The sequence below is a fragment of the Haemorhous mexicanus genome, chromosome 13 (genome assembly GCF_027477595.1).
Source record: "Haemorhous mexicanus isolate bHaeMex1 chromosome 13, bHaeMex1.pri, whole genome shotgun sequence".
Taxonomy (NCBI): domain Eukaryota; kingdom Metazoa; phylum Chordata; class Aves; order Passeriformes; family Fringillidae; genus Haemorhous; species Haemorhous mexicanus.
Window position 1 is genome coordinate 14,611,452 of NC_082353.1, and position 19,492 is coordinate 14,630,943.

At 45.1% G+C, this 19,492-nt stretch overlaps 1 protein-coding gene across 1 annotated transcript; it reads right to left on the bottom strand.

The window, feature by feature from the left end:
• Positions 1–624: 624 nt before the first annotated feature.
• Positions 625–17,946, bottom strand: TICRR (TOPBP1 interacting checkpoint and replication regulator). The gene is made up of 22 exons (XM_059858531.1): positions 17,262–17,946; positions 16,424–16,709; positions 15,611–15,852; positions 15,111–15,354; positions 14,465–14,600; positions 13,618–13,760; positions 12,697–12,909; positions 11,895–12,043; positions 11,063–11,157; positions 10,611–10,704; positions 10,369–10,448; positions 9,792–10,028; positions 9,262–9,358; positions 8,971–9,043; positions 8,144–8,284; positions 7,560–7,650; positions 6,994–7,055; positions 6,045–6,200; positions 5,158–5,315; positions 2,676–4,938; positions 1,369–1,473; positions 625–1,056 (listed from the first exon to the last, which is right to left on the bottom strand). The coding sequence occupies exons 1-22, from the start codon at positions 17,907–17,909 to the stop codon at positions 938–940; spliced, it is 5,832 nt and encodes a 1,943-aa protein (XP_059714514.1). The 5' UTR covers positions 17,910–17,946; the 3' UTR covers positions 625–937.
• Positions 17,947–19,492: the final 1,546 nt, after the last annotated feature.

A 19,492-nucleotide genomic window follows, 5' to 3' on the forward strand; every position in this document is an offset into this window, starting at 1 on the left:
GGTGTGAGTTCCCCGAGATCACTATCCCAAGGGAAAAATTTCAGCCCTTCCAATATTATGCACAATTTTAGCCCCTTGTAGGCTACATCTCAGGCACTGAACCACAGCTCCTGCTCTCTTCATGGGGTTAGAACACAAATGTGTCACAGGCAACCAAATCAGTATTTAATCCATGACTCAGTTTGGTAAAGAGTAGTCTTGAAACTGCCATTTCCAGTTATTCCATCCAAGTTTTACTTCTCAAGGACACTTCCCCAGCCAATTCTTTCTGGCTTACTGCAAGTTTGCAGAAAAGGACAATGAAGCCACTCCATCAGCATCTGCTTATCCAGCAATAGCCAGGAGCGGATACACCAAACCATTCATGATCTACAAAGATGTTCCCAGTTAAATTATCTTTCCCCTTTTCTGTACTCTTGGCACTTGGCTAATTAATTAATCTGCTTGTTATTCTCCCACTAAGCTGTGGCAAACTGGAAGCAATTAACAGAGGGATCCATTTAGTATCAGGACAAGACACAGCAGGAGCACGCAGCTTGTTCTGTACCCGTTCGCCTCCAGCATCCTCCTTCCTGCAGCCCACATCCCTCAAGCCAAATACAGATTTTCAATTAAAGGACACAATGAAAATTCATCAGTTTATTTTACAAGAGCTGTAGAAAAGTGACAATTCTCCCTCTTAACCTGGGAGAATTGGCCCTTCACTGCAGAACTCACTCTAAGGTTCCACTACCAGAAAGACCAAGCTAGGCTTTGAATGGATGGAAGAAACCATAAATTTTTAGAGTGGTCCTTATTTCTACTGCCACATGCTTGCACCCAGTGGCCTACCAACACAAGGCAGCTCCAGTCTAGCACCAAAAACCAGATTTTGTTGAAAGGTGTGTTGTACAGCTGGGATAACAGAAAGTTCCCCATGCTGGCCTGGCTCCAAACTTCAGCTGAGCAGCTTTTTCCGTGAGTAAGTCCTGCTAAGGCGACGCCTCCTGGAAATCATGATGTGGAATGGAGACAGCTCCTGGTTGGCAGTAATTTGGACAGCATCAGATTCCTCTTCTACAAAAACAGAAAGAATACGTGAAAGCCACAGTTCACCAGAATTCACTGGTGATTCCAAGAAGCCAAATACCAAGTGGAAGTTGCACTTCCCATGTAGCTACTCTCTCTTCATTCTTCAGCAACTTCCCAGTTCATGCCAAGTTTCTTGTAAGTATGTGAGACCAAGACACTGAACACAGCAGTGGCAGATACAGGTTTTCTGCCCAAAGCCCAACCTCCAGCACAGCATGATTTTGTTCTTATTAGCTGGAGGCAAGCAGAGAGCACAGGCAGTGCGCTCGTGCCCAGCCTTTCCTCTCCTGTGCTTACCTTGAACGCGCTTCCTCTGAGCCGGCGGTGGGGACAGCAGTGGAGACTGGGTCAGGGCTCGAAGGCTGCTGGCACAAAGTCCACTCTTCAAGGGTGGGGTGGAGCCTGGAGAAGCACAGTGAGATGCTGCAGCAAAACTACTAAACAACTCAAATGTTTTCTCACCACAGCCTTTATGCTACCTCAAACTGACATCAGTATAAGTGATACTTTGCGTTTATCTGAAATAAACTCTAGGCCGTCACAGTGGTGTTTTAGCATTTTAGAAAGGTAAATGGCAGTCTGGAATCAGCTCTTAGCACATTAATGTTTTTAGCTGGTTTCGCAGAAAATCACTTCACTTGTATTAAAAACAGGTAATTCACATTTCCTGGAAGAAAACTGTTACAACCACAATGATATAGAAATAGACACACAAGGTCTATAGGTACAGAAAGTCTCTTACAGGACCATCTTAAGTCTATTATTTCATGTCCTGAATATGGATTAATGTTGCTTCAAGATTTGGCCTTTTTTCTGTGATAATGTTGAGTAAGACACTGCCTCTGTATAAAAATCTTTCCTTGCAAGAGAAAACACACCAAAGCTTCGTGCAATGACTACAGAACACCACCTGCCACAGCCCCCTGCAATTTCTACAACAATACCGGATTAAGTATTTGAAATTCTCAAGGCCTTGTTTACAGAGATGAACAGCCTGTTTCACCAGGGTTAGCTGAGTTGTCTGTACCCACAGCAAAGGCAGAGAGGCAGCTTAAACCCATACACCTCCTGATACATTATTGCTAGCAAAGGAATAATTTCTGGTAGCACTTTCAAGTGGCCCACTGCCAGGGGCAGAGACAACTGGAGCAAGCAATAAACACCAACATCCACAGGACTAACACCACCAAGACTCCAGTCTGAAGCACTGAAACAGCCAAGCTTTATACTGAAGATTGTTGGCTCGATGGCTTCAGAGCTGAATATTGGGCAGAAACAGGCAGTGTCATCAACACAAACCTGAACAAATCACCAGCTGGATGCAACAGGGATCCTCTCTCCTCAAGTTCTCAAACTTGCCTTTTAGTTCCTCCAGCTTTCTGCTCTTTCATATTTCTCTGATCTCTCTTCCATTGTTAATACTCCTCATATCCAGTCTGCCTCTCCACATAATTATCTTCCATGTCATCTACAAGTCACTCCCCTTTCACCTCACTCTCCCTCGGATAATTACATGGGAAACAACTGTGCTCTTGTTTTAGTCTAACCCCCATTTTTAACCACATCTGAATTTCAGTGGAGTGTCTTTCATGCCATTTAATTACCTGACAAAAGGAAGACATCATCATCCCCTAGACAACTGTGCTGCTCCAGTGTTTTGAGGGCACATGCTCCTGGTTTCTCAGGAAGCACAGAGTCTGTCCTTGATTTACTTCTGTTGCCCTCATCTGTGGAAAAGCCAGTGAGATCCAAGCTGCCCCTGTCAGGACATGATCTCTTGGCACTGTGGTTCTCCTCCTTTTCTGGTGATAGGTAAGTAACGACCCGCTTCCGAGATTTCAAGCCAAAGGTTCCCACGGCAGAGTCCTCATCAGCCTTCGGTTCAGAGTCACTAGGAGATGCGGGATCCTGGAGCCTGCAAATCCCTTCCAGTTCAAATTCCCCAAGAGTATTTGTCACTTTGCTGCTGCAGTGTTCAGAGATCCTCATTGTTCTCTCTCTGCCTGCTGACGCCCGTGTCGAATCATCAGCACTCCTCTCGCTCTGACCACAGCTCACACTAGCAGTGCTGCCTGCTGCTCTCTTCCTCCGAGGCCAGTCATTGATGGCATCAGGAGTAGTCTTCCCCTTCTGCTTTGGAGAAGGTGTCTGGAGAACTGCTTCCAATGGGAATGGGGAGGTGACAGCAGAGGCACAGCTTGTTGGGGTGTATGACTGGCATATGTAGGTTTGTCCTGCACCTTTTCCAGGTGTACTATGGAAAGAACGGCAGCAGGATGGAGAAACACAGGCAGCTGCTAGTTTTCCTGGGTGTTTGCTGCACCAGGTCAAAGCAAAATCACTGAAGGGGCTTTCTCCTCCCCTGGCTTTGCTGGCACTTGCTTCAGGCTGAACTTCCAAGGATGAGCAAGAGCCAATTTTCTTAATGCGAAGCTTGGGCAGGCCTGAAGCTTGCATTTCAATTTCCACCTCGTAGGTCGGTGGGCTGGCAGAAGGAAGTTTGCCATGACTTTCAGGAGTCGAGAACTTGGCTGCGAGCTGAGGCTCCCCCATGCGTGCCGCAGCCTCCCGCTGCCTCCTGTCTGCAGTGCAGCGTAAGGAATAGGCAGGAGGAGACTTCTGCACAGGAGGGGAAGCATTCAGGGCAAATCTGGAGCGTCTCTTGAGACTTGGAGCCTTCACTCCTATACATTCTTCCCTCAGCACAGTTCTTGCTTCCAAGTCATCACTAACTGTTTGCAAATCGCTTAGGAAGGACTCACAGGTGTTTGCACTGCAGTTCTCCCCCTTAACTGATGGCTCACAGTCTCTCTCAGCATTCTGTGCATGTTCCTGCCCTCCAGCAAAAGGCTTTGGAGACAAATGGTTTTCCAAGTCCTCCCTTGAAGGAGACTTTTGAGACACTCTATCCATCTGTTTATTTTTCTCCAATACAGAAGTATTTTCAGTAACTTGGGACTGATGAAGCTGAAGGTTTTCCACAGAACAGTTACCACCACTATTATGACGACTGTCCTCATTTTCTCCAAGTGTTGCACATGTGAGGCTCTCTCCTCTAGAACCTGGTTCACATTTGGCCTGCTTGGGTGTGTGAAGCAGGGACCTCAGTGAGGTACCAGTAATACCTGGAGTCTTTTGAGAAGATGGTTTAGACGCACCAGGTTCCCAGCCAGACTCCCCAAGCTGCATGTGGGAAGCAGAGCAGCTTATCACAGTGTTTGTGGAACCTTCATGGAGTGGAGAACTGCAGAGAGGCTCTGGCCTCGCAGCAAGTTGAGGTATTTCTGTACTCAGTGGGCTAGTACATAACTTTGAACCTGGATCTTCAAGTTTCCTGGGTGTCCTTTCAGGTGCTTGAGATAACTGATCTGACTGCACCTGAATTTCCTTTGTGAGGATTTGCCTCCGAGCACTAACTGGAGATGCTAATTTTGAGAGGTATCTCAAGGAACGTCTTGGAGTCCGAAGACTTTCTTGGGTGACAGAGGGCGGAGAACAAGCAGTTGGATTTGAATTTGTTGGAGGTAATACCCAGGCTGTGAACCTTTCACGTTTCGGTGTTTGCCAGCCAGGCTCTTTGCAAGAAGGGGAAAGTGTTAGAGCTGCACAGCAGTCCTCAACAGTTACTTGCAGTGAGTGAACATTCTTGCTGTCAGTTAGCGCAGATGAAGACTTGACCCTTTGTGCAGGATGAGAAAAGTACTTTCCCAAACATTTAGCTACAGTCTGCTTAGCTGCTGGACTTCTGCCAGGTGTCTTCTCCAGCTTCTGAGGTGTCCTGTGGACAAGGCGAGGCGATCTCCTTGGGAGCTTACTGGCAGAATTCAGTGGCTTCTGGGCAAATTTATGAGGTGTTCTTCTAGGAGTCTGCAGGGGAAAAATAAAATATTAAAGAATCATGCTTGTTCTACTCCAGGAGTATTATCTATCTCATTATCTATCCATCTTCATATTTACTTCCCAAGATTTGAAACATAAAAAACCCACTGGATGAGACTTAATGAACACTAAATTTAAGATGCTGATGAATGGAGGAGAAAACAAGGATGGGAAGAAAGAGAAAGAGAGGTAGGTAACTGTTTCTACCTGACATGAGGTGAGCTCCTCTAAGTGTAAGGAATCTTTTCTTGTTCTCCTCCTTCCAGGTGAATGCTTCCCTGCTGGACTACCCATGTCAATGACTGCACCAAAGAAAAACCTCTTGGGACTCTGGATGGGGGGGCTCTCTGAATGCTGGTTAAGGCCTATAAAATGGAACAGTACAATTTAACTAACACAAAGTAACGTGCCACAATTGTCTGAGTCACGTCAGATGTGTGGAAAAGTAGTATAAAAAGTTCATATCCCTGGCATGTTCTTTTCCAACCAAGAGTTAAAGCTTCACCAGAACTATTGTTATTTCCCATTATGAAATTAATACCCATCTTTAGAAAGAGTGCTCCAATGGTAAAAAAAGGTATAAAATACCTCGGCCTCTTATTCTATTTATAGCTTGTAGCTTTAGATAGTTCTGGTTCATGACTAAGGATTCTAATAAGTAGAATATAAAGAACTAAGTGTCACCATTTTTAGCTGATAATCCTACTGAGAAAGCCTGCAAAGAAGATCCCATCAGTCATTGCTTTATGCTGCCACAGAGTAAGCTATAGGATTTCTGTCCCATATTTTACAAGGATTTCACTGCTTTTAAGGAATGCAGACTGACAAATCAGTGGTATTCTGTTAGATGGGCCTGACTGGTTTGTTAAGTTGGCAGTGAATTAATCATAGAAATAGCTGCCTTACCATCCTCAAAATTCAGATTACCAATTAAAAAATAATGACTGAGGATGAATTTCTGTCTACGGAAGATATTACATGACAGCTCTTAGCTTCTTACAGTCTCGTGTAGAGCCAAATCAAATCAAACTCAGAGCTATCCATGTCAGCTTTTCAGATCAGCAGTATCAGTCTGCTCAATTCCCACTCAGTACCTTCTGCATCCTGCAGTTTACAGCTCTCCTCTTCTTGTCCCTGGTGGAGGTGCTGTGAATTTTTTGAGCTGGGCTGCGTAGTGGAATAGAAAATACCAGAGCAGGTCCTATTCAAAGACAGCTGTTTGATGCGTGGGCTTCTTCTCAAACCTGCTTCTGAAAAGGCAAGGACATTGCAGATTGAGCCTTCTTTCCCCTTCAGCAATGGGCACATCATCAGGAACAGTTCACAACTGCAAGGAACATACTCTCAGAAGAAACTTCTCTACAGATAACCTGTCTCACCCAGGAAGGCAGCAGGTGAAGCAAATGTTCGGTTTTCTTGAGGATTTTGGAATATTTATGCATACAAATCTCCTAAAGTAACGATGCTCCTCCTCTAACTCGTGATTACTCTCATTCCCCCTTAGCAATTATATGGAAAGGAATGCTAGAAAAACCATGTTCAATGCGAGTTACAACCAAGTTAAAAGATGGGTTAATGCTCTTGTCTCTTTTTGCTAGCAATTTCATTTTCCTGCTTGCCCAGACATGCTGGTTTTTCCTTCCCTTCTGGGGAAAAGGAACAGCAGTAGCCAACATAAGAGACACTCCCCAGAGCCAGGTGGCTGTCTGTTACAGCAGAAATCAGAGCAGGGTCACAGCACAACATGGTGAAGTTACATTAAAAATAAGCATGTGCTGGTTTGACAGTAATTATAGCAGCTCAGAATCTTGTTCACCCTTCAAGTCCTTCACGTTTTTTCATTTAAAAGACTTACTATCTACCTCTCTTTCTTAACTTAAAACTGTACAGAACTGTTAAAGCAAAGAGCAGCAAGTGGCTCTGTCAGAACAGAACAGTACAACACTTTTGGACTGACTTCTAATGAATTAGCCAAATCAAAGCACACTCATCTTACAAGCTATGACACAGCCAAACCACCTTTAATGAAAAATCAGTGCTCACCATATATGGCCTTCTCTGGAGATTCTTCTACAACACCAGTGTCACAACCTGGATCAGAAGACCTTGAGAAACAACAGACATTTTAGGCTTAGCATACTGAGCACATTTACAGAAACAGAACTTGCCACAGAGACTGAGAAGCAGCGCTCTATTCTACACCAATATATTGCTTTGTGGGCTACTCCAAGCGAGTGACCAGTAAGCACTTTGCCTCCTACTGACATGCAATTAAGTACTGGTAGCTCCCTAGATGTACAGGTAACAGTTCTACATGAAAGAAAATGCTACAATTCAGCCTGGAGCCCACAGCAGGAGCCTTTTCTTTATAAGCCCTTGAATCAGCAACTGAACCTAAACAGACATTAGCTGCAGGAATGAAAGTAGCCTGACTTACATGATGAAGCAAGCAGTATTTCCCCCCACTTAAGCAATGGCATTTAGCCTCCACTGGTTCTCTTACTGCCTTAAGTGAAGATCATCTTTGACTGCAATGACACCTGGTAATTCTGCCCATAGCCATTAATTAGGCAGCCAATAGTTACTGAAGAAATTCAGAAAGAACTCACCGGCCTTTGATCTGCTTGTGCAGGAGTCTCCTGGACACCTGTTTGTGCAGTGGTGTTTCTGCAACTCTCTTGGTCAATAACTTGCGATGATCTAAAAATCATGTAAGAGCTGTAACATCACACCATTACAAAGCACTTGGAACAAACAAATAAATACAGTTTTGTACAGGCTTCAGCTTAAGAATGACAATAGTCATTCTTAAGTCAATACAGAACCACTGTGCTGTCTCCCAGCACTCACAAGCTATCATTATTTCAGTCCAGTGTCTACACCTCCTCCCACTCCCTCAGTATTGTACCATGTCAGACATAGTTAACCTACAGAGATAACTTTCATTATTCATCTTTATTTCACAGATCCTTTTTTAATCAAGCATTTTTAATTTTCTTTACAAGATGTAAAGAGTTTAGTAAAAACAGGTTTAACATCATCCATTATTCACCCTCCAAACACCACAGCAATGACCTCCTTTTATCCTTTATTAAAAACCTTTATAATTGTTTCATGGAATTGAGAATGTAAAAATAGGAATTTTAGCAAAAGCTCTTCCACAACAATCCTACATGTGCAAGTCATATCCTACCTTTGTTGCCCTCACTGGTGCATTTGTATTTTAGGCCTTCCACAGCTGATACTGACTGGCTTCTAAGCATCTTTTTCAGTGACCTTTTTGACGGTGAAAGTATCTCTTCATTGAAGAGATTCCTCCTTACCTTTGTAACCTCTGTGAGACAATAAAAGCAAGAAAAGATCAGATTACAAGGAAAAGCAGAAGGAAAAAAAAGGAAAAAAATACAAAGGTAATTTTGTTAGGTGACATGGGATAGAACAATATACCAGCATGGAAAGACAACCTTTTAGGAGCTAAAATGCTTTGAAAAGTTGTTTTTCCTGCTACTGGAATATGTACTCCTCTAAATCCATTCCAGCCTTCTCTTCTGAATGCGTTATTATTTGCATGATTCCAGCAATAAACTACAAGCAGACGCCATAGCAGAAAAAGCAGACAGTCAGTGTCCCATGTGGAACATTAGGTGCACTACAAAATCTCAACCAAAGCACATCTTGGTTCAGAGGACACATGAGATTTATTTTTAAGAAGTATTTGTGGGGATATATCCTATTTTCAGATATAGTCATTCTTGTCCCCATTTTCTTTTCAGGACAGAGAAGTTGGAAATAATTTCAAGAGTCAAGGTTTTCTTTAGAGGACACGAAATTTAAGTTTTCTGTGTATGAGTACACAGAATACCACATAATTTTTCCCCTCAAAGTTTCTGCACAATTCAGCAAAACTTCCTTCAGATTTCCAGCATGCCTCAGCATATTTCATCATGGCTCAGTAAAATTTACAGGGACAACATGTGCTGAAGATGCACCTTTCCATGAACAAGCCAGAAGTCAATATACCTTGCACTGCCTCTTTCTGCAGCAAAGGCATCTGCTGGGACTTCTCAGTGGCAAGGTAAGAATGCGAGTTCTCCTGAAACAAATGAGAAATCAGCCTCAGCAGCAGTGCAATATTATGTTTAAGTATGAATATTAACTACAAGCTCTGAACCACACATTATTTCTATTTTTCCTTCAGAACAATTTGATCTCTGAACAGCTGGTACAGGGCACACTTACTAAGGGAATACAGAGCAAGAGTTTTTGCAGTCAAGCATTACAACTCACAGACAATCCTTCTGGAAGTTTTACCTTTCTGATGGGGTTCTTGGCTACCTTGGGAATCTCAATTTGACGAAAGTTCTGTGGTGCTTCTGTCATGCTCCTGTGTCTGGCTAACACATTATTCCTTCAGAAAACACACAAAAATTAAATTAAAATAGGATCAAAAGCAGAGTTATCAACCTACTGACAATTTAATTTAGGTGTGACTCAAGAGACAGAAAGTGTTTACCCAAATTCAAATTGCAAACTACATTGATACCTCACTTACTACAACACTGGAATATGATTTGCAATATAAAAAGCTATTCCTAAGGCTGGTATTGGAATTCATTCACAATTTGCTGATAGGAAAACAGAACCCCAGTGATATGAACACAGAGATCTCCAGTAAATCAGTTTTATCTTTAAGAATATAGGTCAGCTACTGCACAGCATAGCATGCTTTTCCTCTCATGGAAGATGCTCCTGAAATCTACTTTTGCATAGGATACAAATACAGAATCCAGACTGTATTTTTTATAGTCAACAAACAGCTGCCTCCTGTTTGGAGTTACTACCTTCTCTTTTTGGCAGATCTGGTGCGCAGCTCCTCCAGCTGATCGCCCTCAGTGCAAACAGCACTGGGAGTTAAGACAGATGATAAAGAGGGAGGAAGGCCTGGAGATTTGCTATCCAGAGTCATGGAGTCATCACTGAAGAAGTCTGAAGGCAGAACAGATGCCAGCTTTGGAGGTATTTGTGTACCCAGACCATAATAAATATCTCCGAGGGTCTTCGGGATAGAATTCATATACCTGGAGCACCAGAGAGAACACACATGAAATACACCCTTCCTCAAAACTTTGGTATTTCAAACCCAAGGTGTGAACTAAATCCTTGTCCTTACATGCCCATTTAAAAACAACAAACTGGGTCATCAACTGGAATATCAACTGGGGTTTTTTAATTAGCTTATTTGCTTATCAGCTACTTTTCCTTTAACCAAAATATAAGCGTAATAAAGAGCACACATCTAAATTTCTGAGAATTACAAAGATGCAGTAAATCAAAGCTGTTGATTGCTCCCTACTCACAGACAACATCTGACCCAAACCATAGTCCCCAGCAATACATAAGTCATGCCAAATAACTTACACTTCTAATATTTCCTCTAGAAACTTTGTAAGATAGGCTGGGTCTTCAGTCAGACATAAGATGCGCAGCATATCTGTCACCTGCAAGAGAAGGTCAGGTGGCAAAATGGATTAAGGTGTGCCAGCTGCAGCACCAGATATTTTAGTAAGGAATATGAAGTGTTAGTGTAAAATCAAAGGAAAAGCAGGTTCCAGGTACACATTTCTAGTGCCATGCAGAAACACAACCTGGTTTATACTTGCCTCTTCTAACAGCTGCTCCATTTCCTCAGCGTTACTTTGCAGCGAAGGGCACTGAAGGCACAACTCAAGGCGCAAAAATACCTGAAGTCGGCACCTAAGGAAACAAGTAATTATCCACCACCTCTTTTTCTACTGCAAACAGCAGATTTACTGCAAAAGGTGTGCTCAAAAAAGCAATGGGAAGGGAAGTGGTTCCTTTTGACAGCAATATTTAGTTAGCATTTCATCTGGGTGGCAAGGGAGATACCTCACTCCAGATATTGGCTGCAGTGCTTATCACACAGCACGAGTATATTTGCATTTAATGAAATGGTTTTACTGCAACCAGAGATTACCCTTGAAATATTTGTCCTATGTAAATACTTTTCCAGATGAAGAAAAAAGCCACCATTAAAAACTGCTAACCAACTCCACAGTATCTCAGAAGCTGAAGTAAATACAGTGTCTCATACTCTCTGACTTTGGTCTCCTTCTGTGAGCCATGCTGTTGTCTGAGCATTTTGCTGGTCTTCAGGAGATGGTTTCTGACTCTTCCCACACAGGCCACCTGCAGACACATGACGACAGCAAGAACTTCAAAACTGTTCCCTATCTGCAGGGCAGGTTCTTCCCTTGTCCCCCAGTTACCACCCCAACCTATTCTTTTGGAAGTACAATTTTTTCCTTTTATTTCAAGGAAATTAATTACTTTTTCCTTCAGTAGCAGAGTTATGAAATAAAACAACTTAGAGCTTGAAATCACAGAGGTCTCTTGCTCACAGCTCCAGGCCTTCTTCACCCTGGATCCACTTTGCTTTTGTCTTTCACAGTGTTTTTTTTAAATTAATCACAGGTTTACCAGTTTTGGTTTCAGATTATTGTAGGCCTATAAATAGTGCTAAAGATTGTAAGAAATACTTGAACAATTTCTCTTTCCTGACAAACCCAGGCCTAGATTTGCCACGTAATGCAAAAACAAAAGATGCATGTTCTTTAAAATACAGTTTGCAAGAATGTATTTTTTAAAATACTGTCTTTGAAACCAGAATTTGTAAGGAGGTCAATGTGAAGAAAATACGTATTGCAACATTTAGCAAAGTTCTAAAATGATAAATGAACTGGATTTTCCAACATTTTTTACAAACATCCAGTTTTTCACTGTTGTGTCCTCACAGATAGAAGCAGTCAGTGACCATGGTGCACCTCCACATAAAACCTCAGAGAATATGAAGGAAAGGTAGCCCAAAATAGTAAAAATTCTAACTTCCAGATCAGTTACAACCCTGCCCACATGCTCTCACCTACCTCTTTCTCTTTAGCATCTTGTATTTTCAAGAACCTTTTAATGGCCATGATCATATTCTGGGCACACACAGATGAGGGAATTCCCTCAGCAACAGCCTTCTGGTAGCTTGCAGCCAAGTGGGACTGCAGCTCCTCCTCTGTTTGGAAGTCTGCAAGGAAATGGTCTCCATTAACTAAATGCATGTTCGCCACACCTTCCTGATAAAATACTCACTCCAGATGAAGCAGGGAACAGAGGAGGTAATAATAAATATTTCCTCCAGCAATGATGCACCCAGACCCCACCACACTAACAGAGGCTGTCCCAGGTTCAGGCCCATGACATATTATAAGATAAATCAGTCCTATAATCAACCAGGTTTGCTTAAGATCACCAAACTTTCAGGCTATTGAAGCAGTCAAGAAATGCCCTTTATTTCTGCCTAATTAATAAATAGGACTACATTTCCAGTTATACCTTGATGAGTGCTTCCCTCTATTTCTTTTGGTTAAAAAATTTAAAAGCTAAATCCCTGTTGTTTTTTTCAGATGAATACAAGGCAAGAAACTAACCCCAGAAACAGCTGTAACACCAATTTGTAAAGAATCAGAAACTAAATGGCAGAAGGGTGGGATAAATGTCTACTCTTTGCCATGCTGAAGATACAGAAACTCAAATACTGATCTGCTCCTTGGTACTGAATATTCCATTATTATCCTTTGTTCTCCCTTCCATAAAGATCCTCTATGATTCCTGTATCAGGATATCAAGAGTTCATATGTGATGTATCAAGACAGAAAGGTAACAGGACTTAACACACACCAATTGATATTTTAAGTGCTTTTGCCTTTCCTTCCACCTTTTCATCCAATCTTTTTGCTGAAAGCTTCTGTGGAACCTTCTCGTTCACTGCTGGTGGCACAGCATCAGGTTGAAACTTCTGAGCTTTTACATTCAGTCTTGCTACATTGAGCATCTGCAGGGATCTGGACATGGTCTTCATCTTCTGCCTGACTGGAGTTCGGGGAACCCCACCTGCAATGCCACAAGAGAGAGTTCTACCATCAGGCACACTGGGACAGGAACTCCATCCAAGGTAGAGAACAAAACTGAATTCTGGATTACTGTGACCTAAGTAATCCAGAATCTCCTCCTAGAGGAAAACATGGCCCATGGTATTTCCTTGTGAAATCAACATATAGGCAGTGTAGCAGACAGCTACTTCTCCAAACAAAAAGCCAGGTGCATATTGTTCTGCATAAGAGCTTACACAGGTTTAATCAGAAGTTATATATATAGGTAGCAATCTTATGTCACAGAAATAGAAACAGCTGACAGCAGGACTTGCAAATACATGAGGCTAAGGTAAAGTCAGCTGTAGTTAGTGCAGAGAAATGCAATGATTAAACTCTTCTAGAAAAAAAAATGGTTTATTTCTCTAATTAGAACAAAATTGAGAGGCTGCAATATTTACTAGTAGTTGGAGCAGTCCCTGTTTCAACAGCTAATTAAACTGCAGAGCTCTGCATGCTGCTTTTAACAGCTTTGTCACTCGCTGCACAGCCCTGAATTACAATAATTTGGGTTCTACTACAGGACTAACCTAATACTAATAATCAAATGAGACTGCCCCTAGATAAAAAAAATATCTATACCATGGTACTACTTAAGAGTACAGATCTCTGGAGTTCATGCATCATCTTTTATTGACAACACACACATATAACCCCAAACTATACATACGTCTTTTTTTGTTATTTCCTGGTCCAGCTGCAGCAGAGGTTTCACTGAATTTTCTCTGGTACAGCTCAGACAGACTTTCTGAGAGCTCCACATCAGACTGCTCTGCACCATCCTTCCTGTTAGCACAAGGAACCTGCAGGAGCCTGTATGAAAGAACAATACAGTTATCAAAAGAAGGTGGGAGTAGGAAGCATATCCCTTCCTTCCTGTGAACAGAAACAAGGTTCTTCTAGATTCCAGTCTGCAGCAATATAGTGCAAGTAGCACACACTAGTAACTCTTCCAGCACCTGTTCCCCAACACACTTAGGAGATGCAGAAAACCCAAGCCCTCTCAAAATGCTGGAAACAAGCATTACATTAATGTACAATGGATATGGCACTGATCTGTACCACAAAACTAAATGAGCAGCTTTGTGCTTTCTAAACTGCCCTGCATTAGGCTCTTTTGTTCCATTCAGCAAGCTCTTTGAACAAAACAAGTTTATTCATACCAAATAAATACCAACCGTGAGAATTCAACCACATCTTCAGTATCTTGCACTGGATCTTACCATCCCATAAAAAAAACAGCTGAAATTTGTCATTTCCCAAGTAGCTTAAGGTCATTTTAAGTGACCTTTATAACTCCTAAAACTACCAAGATTTTAATCCATGCCAACTGATACCCAAACATCTTGTTCCCAATTTCTTTTGTCTATATACCCCACGAAGAGATAAGCCACCAGTAAACTGAGTACAGAAACAAAAGCAGTAGAATTCTAGAACTCTAAGCAATGCTACAGCCATACTCCCTTAATAGGAAGCAGAAATCCTTGATTATTGCTCAGAGACATTCAGAAAAATACCTGAATGACTCCATCAGATCTGAGCTTGCTCCACAAGCATTGGATGCAGGATACCACGCTTCCAGCACTGAAGGATGCCAGCCCCCTGTATGGGACAGCTCCCGTTGGACCCACTCTGGCACTGGAGCTTCTTCTCCTGTACAGACACACACATACTCAAAAATGAGAAAAGCTGAACTAAGTGGCAGAAGCTTCACACAAGCTCAAAGACAGAGGTTCACAAACCTTTGATCCTCGAGACAATTTCACAGCCAATACATCAGAAGATGTATTCTATGATATCAGAAGATTAATACAAAACACTCATGTAAAAGCAGCCTCCTTGCTGCAGTCCCACCCAAAGGCTTTACTGGCCAGCGATGGCCCATGTGACACATTTTAGGAAGCCTTCTTCTAAAAGCATGTCCTCAGGCACATGTATCTGTGCTTTATCTGCAAGCTAATGGAAACTAACACTCTCAAAAAAACAGAAAGCTACACCCATACAAATTTCTTTCTGCATCACAAGCCCTTAGCTACAGATGACACAATGAACAAGTCCCAGAAATGAGACTCCTCAAGGAGAAAATCATTAACTTTAGGTTTTTTCTACTGCAGATCTGGAGATTATCAAAAGATGGCGAGTTTTGCATTTCCTGACACCTACCCAGACTGGCCAGAGAATCTTCCACTGACATGTCAATTTTACTCAACACACTATTCACAATCTCTGGCAGGTGAGTAGCAGAGTCTTGGGAAGAGTCTTCCACTACAGCTCCTTCAAGGCTGCATCCCTGAATTTCAGCAGTCTTCTCAGGACCAAGCACAGTCAGAAGTGCAGTATCCCCAGAAAGAGGTGACATAACAGCAGTGCAGGGGCACCAAGTCTTAGACAGAGATACTTCAGCAATCTGCATTTTAAAAGGAAAAAAAGGGAAAAAGAGAAGAGTTTACATTATCTAGAAATACAGAGACCTAAGGAGCACAGATACTTTACAAGCAGGTTACAGAGTTACATGACCTCAAAAAAAATGCTCTGAATTTAGCTTCAAATAAGCAATTTGCAGTACAGTGTCTATTACTGTCTTCACAACATGATACTGCCACCCCTTCTGTCACAGCTCATTTCAGAGCAGGTATCAGTTTAAGGCAAAGAGGAAGATTTACCACATGCAGTCCTTCAGCCACCAGACTCCTCAGCAGCTGACGAAACAGAGACCTGCTACATTCTCCCTGCTCAGCCTGTGAGCTCTGCACTATCCAGCTCTCTGTGAGGAAGTGGCCAGCCTGTGCCAAGCTCCAGTCTGTCAAGGTTCCTTTCACAACAATGCTGAGTGGACACTGCAGCTGTCTTTGGCTCATGGCAAGAGGTTCCAGGATCACGGCACAGCTTTCCTGCTTCTTCCCTCCTGTGCAAGGACAGGATAAAGAAAAAGTCTAAAAGCAATCCTTTTCCATCAAGGTGAAGAGACAACTTCAATGGCAAAAAAGTGAGTTCCAAGACTAAACAGGGAATATACTCTGCAGTAAGTGTGTTGCAGGACTGACCTCCACCCCATGCTCCCAAGGAGCTGAGTGCATGGAAGCACTACTAAAGAAAGACCCCATGCATCCTGCATGCTGCTTTACAGCTGATCTGTTTTCTTTAGAAGTGGTTTTTAATCTGTGTTCTTATTTTAGCTAAATCAAATAATTGTATGAGAAAAGGGAGTACACCTCTACAAGGTGGGACCAGCAAAGAGCTCTTCATCCAAACATCTAGGAGCATGGCAAACTGAAGAGGCTAAATTAGAAAAATGGGCTCACAGACCTCATATCAGAAGTAGAGCACAAGCAGAACTTTAAAAGAAAAACACCTAGGCTTTGAAATATATGAAGTTACTTCTACACACATTATTCACAAGGGAAGCTCATCAAGGACCCTGCACAAGAGATCAGTTACTACCATGCACATCTATATTTTTCTTTGCTTTTAATTACCAGGCATGCTGAGAAACAATGTTCCTTCTTGCTGAGGAAACACTGATCGATACAGGGACGGCCGGGAGAACAAACAGTTCAAAGTCCCATCCAGGGGCAGAAGCCTGGCCCAAGGCACAGCCTGTGGCTCTGGGAACCTGGAGTCTCCGAGGAAGCCAGAAGCAGCATCTGCCCTGGGGTGACTCAAACAGTGCACCAAGGTTTCAGCTGGCAAAATGGTGCCTCCTATCTGATGAATCACTTCACACATTGTCCAGTAGCCACCATGATCCGGGCATTCGATCAGCTGAAAAAAAAGTAACAGAGAGGTCTCAAGTTAAGGTTGGCAGTGAGAGAGCTTTCATGCAAACAAATAAAGATTGCACTTTTTCAGAAAAGCTGGCATATGAAACATATCCACAGCATCTAAACATGGTGCCTTGTGAGGGTTTTTATGGACTTTATCAGCCTTCATAGGAACCTAACAAAATAAATATTATTCCCAATGAATTAAAAGCCAGAAATATTTTCGAGGCAATTTTTTTAAAAAAAATCTGGTATCTACACACCTGAACTATCAGGCTGCTTATCTGCAATTCTGAACAGCTGTAACACCCCTCTAAGTCAAAGCACAAGACATCCTATCAATAAACACTGTACAGCTACTCCACTGCAGAAGTATCTCAGTCTCCATGTAGCAATTCCACTCCAGATTTCAGTTCCTTGCTGAAGATTATGCGGCAGTGAGTGAACCTTGGTGTGGTTCCTTACCACCCAAAGATTACTCATGCCAGAGAGCAGCGTGGCAGATGTCCCGCTAGTGCTCACAGCTGAAAGCTGGGCCGTGCGGCCCCGTTACCTGAGCCCAGTCGGCAGTGTCCACCCAGAACAGGCTGATTTTCTGTTCCACGAGCAACTCCTGCACACTCTTGGGCAGGAGTTTCTCCGCCAGCTCCTGCGCCGAGGGCGGCTCTCCAGGGGAAGAGGGGGCGTCGTTCCCCGACACGAACTGCCGGAGCTCCCTCCGCGAGTGCGGGCAGGGCGAGAACAGGAACACGGCATTCACGAAACCCTCGGGCGGCGCCTCCGGGGGCTCTCGGGCGGTCAGCCCCGTCCTGCGGCTCCTGCGGGGCGGCTTGGCCGGGGACGCGATCTCCGGCCGGTCCCACTGGAAGTCGAGCAGCGTCTCCTTGAGCCCGCTGTGCGTGAGGGCAGCGCGGGGCGCGGGGCCGGGCAAGGCGGCGGGGGCCCGTGCCCCGAGCCGCTCCGCCAGCTCCTCCTCGAAGCGCTCCCAGGCGCGGGGCCCGGGCGGGCGGAACCCACCGCCCCGCGAGGCGCCGCCGCGGCCGCCGAGCGAGTCGAAGAAGCGGAAGGCCCAGCGGAGGCGGGAGAGGCCGAAGCGGCAGCCCAGGAGGGTGAGCAGGCGGAGGGCACCGCGCTGGAGGCGCTCGCGGCGGGCGGGGCCGGCGGTGTCCAGCAGGAACACGGCGCTGTGCGAGCACGACATGGCGAGGGACCCTCACGCCGCCGCCATCGCCCGCCGGTACAGCCACTCGCGCCCTCGCCTAGCGCGGGCCCCCATTGGCTGCCGCTGAGTGGCCGCCACTCCCACTCCCCGCACCTCCCTCTCCCATTGGCGGAGAACGGGGAGCGGGAGGGCGGAGCGGTGGGGGCGGTGAGAGGGCTGCTCGCTGCTGATTGGCCAGCCGCGCGCAGAGCGCTGCCATACCATTGGCGAGGGCCAGTGACGGAAGGGGCTTGCCCAGCGCGCGGACCGAGCCTATTGGGCGCCGCTACCGGTTTAAAATTTAAAGCCGGCGGGGCGCGCGCGGCTGTGACGTCACTCAGTGTACGGTATGACGTCACCAGGATGGGGCGGTGGTGGCGGCGCTCGACGGGCACAGCGGGGTCCCCGAGCGGGACCCCGGGGCTGAGCAGCGACCCCGGCCCGGCCCTGCTCACTCCGCACCCGGCAGGCTCCTCCTGCCCCGCTAGAGGACCGCGGCTGCCCGCAGACCGGCGCCTCCCCATCCCCGCTACCGCCCGGGGGCAGCAGGGACGGGGACAGCGCTGCCAGAGCCTGCCCGGAGGGTCCTGCCGACACGGCATCCTCCTTCCCGAGCCTCCCTGGGACAGCCCAGGGCCCGTATGGGTAAAATTCAGATTCTAATTCCGATTACATTTGAAAAAAAAAAATTACTGTTCGGGTGGTCAGGCACTGAAATAGATTGGTCAGGGAAGTGGTGGGGTCACCATCCCTGGAGGTGTCCAGGAGGCGTCTGGATGTGGCGCTGGGTGACATGGTTTAGAGGTCACAGTGATAATGCTCTGTTGATGGTTAGGCTTGATTGGAAAGGGCTCTTCCAAACTTGACGATTCTATGAAAAAGGTGTAGGGTCAGGGCACCTGGACAGGATGCTTGACAGGATGACAAAGACCCTGGGCTGTCATCATCCCCTCCCTCCAGGGCTTGAAGCACGTCTGTCCCCGTGGTGACAGTAGTCACAGTGTGATCACAGTGGGTAACAGCAGAAAAATCCCCACAGAGCATCCCCATCCTGGTGTCTGCTCCACCCTCACCTCCAGAGCCAGAACAGCCCAGCCCAAACCAGTGTCACCACAGCCAGTGGTATTTATAGAGCAACAAAGACGAGGGGCACTAAAGGGCCCATTTGGCTCTGCTGGTGACTGTGAACACAAGTGGGTTTAATGAGCTGGAACCAGGAGCTGATCCACTTGGCTGGGCAGGAGTAACCTGCCACCAAGAGCAAGAGAAGGACACCAGGTGTCCCTGAAAATTGCAGAGGGCAGCCTGCAGCCTCGGGGATATGGGTTCCCTTCTCCTGGCCAGGGCTGACGTCTCTTGCTGCTTGACATTGCTGTGCTGTTTAAGCCCTGAAGAGGAGCCAGCCACACCATGTCACTGCCATTTTCCAGCCACTGGCGTCTGTCCCAGCAGTCTGCTGAGGATACTTAGCAGAGTGTGACCAAAACCTGCCTTATCACAGTCCCCCTGGGACCCGAAACAAACCCAGGGCAAAGGGGAGTTTCCCAGCAAAGTCTGACAGCTTCCAACACAGGAACTGCTGC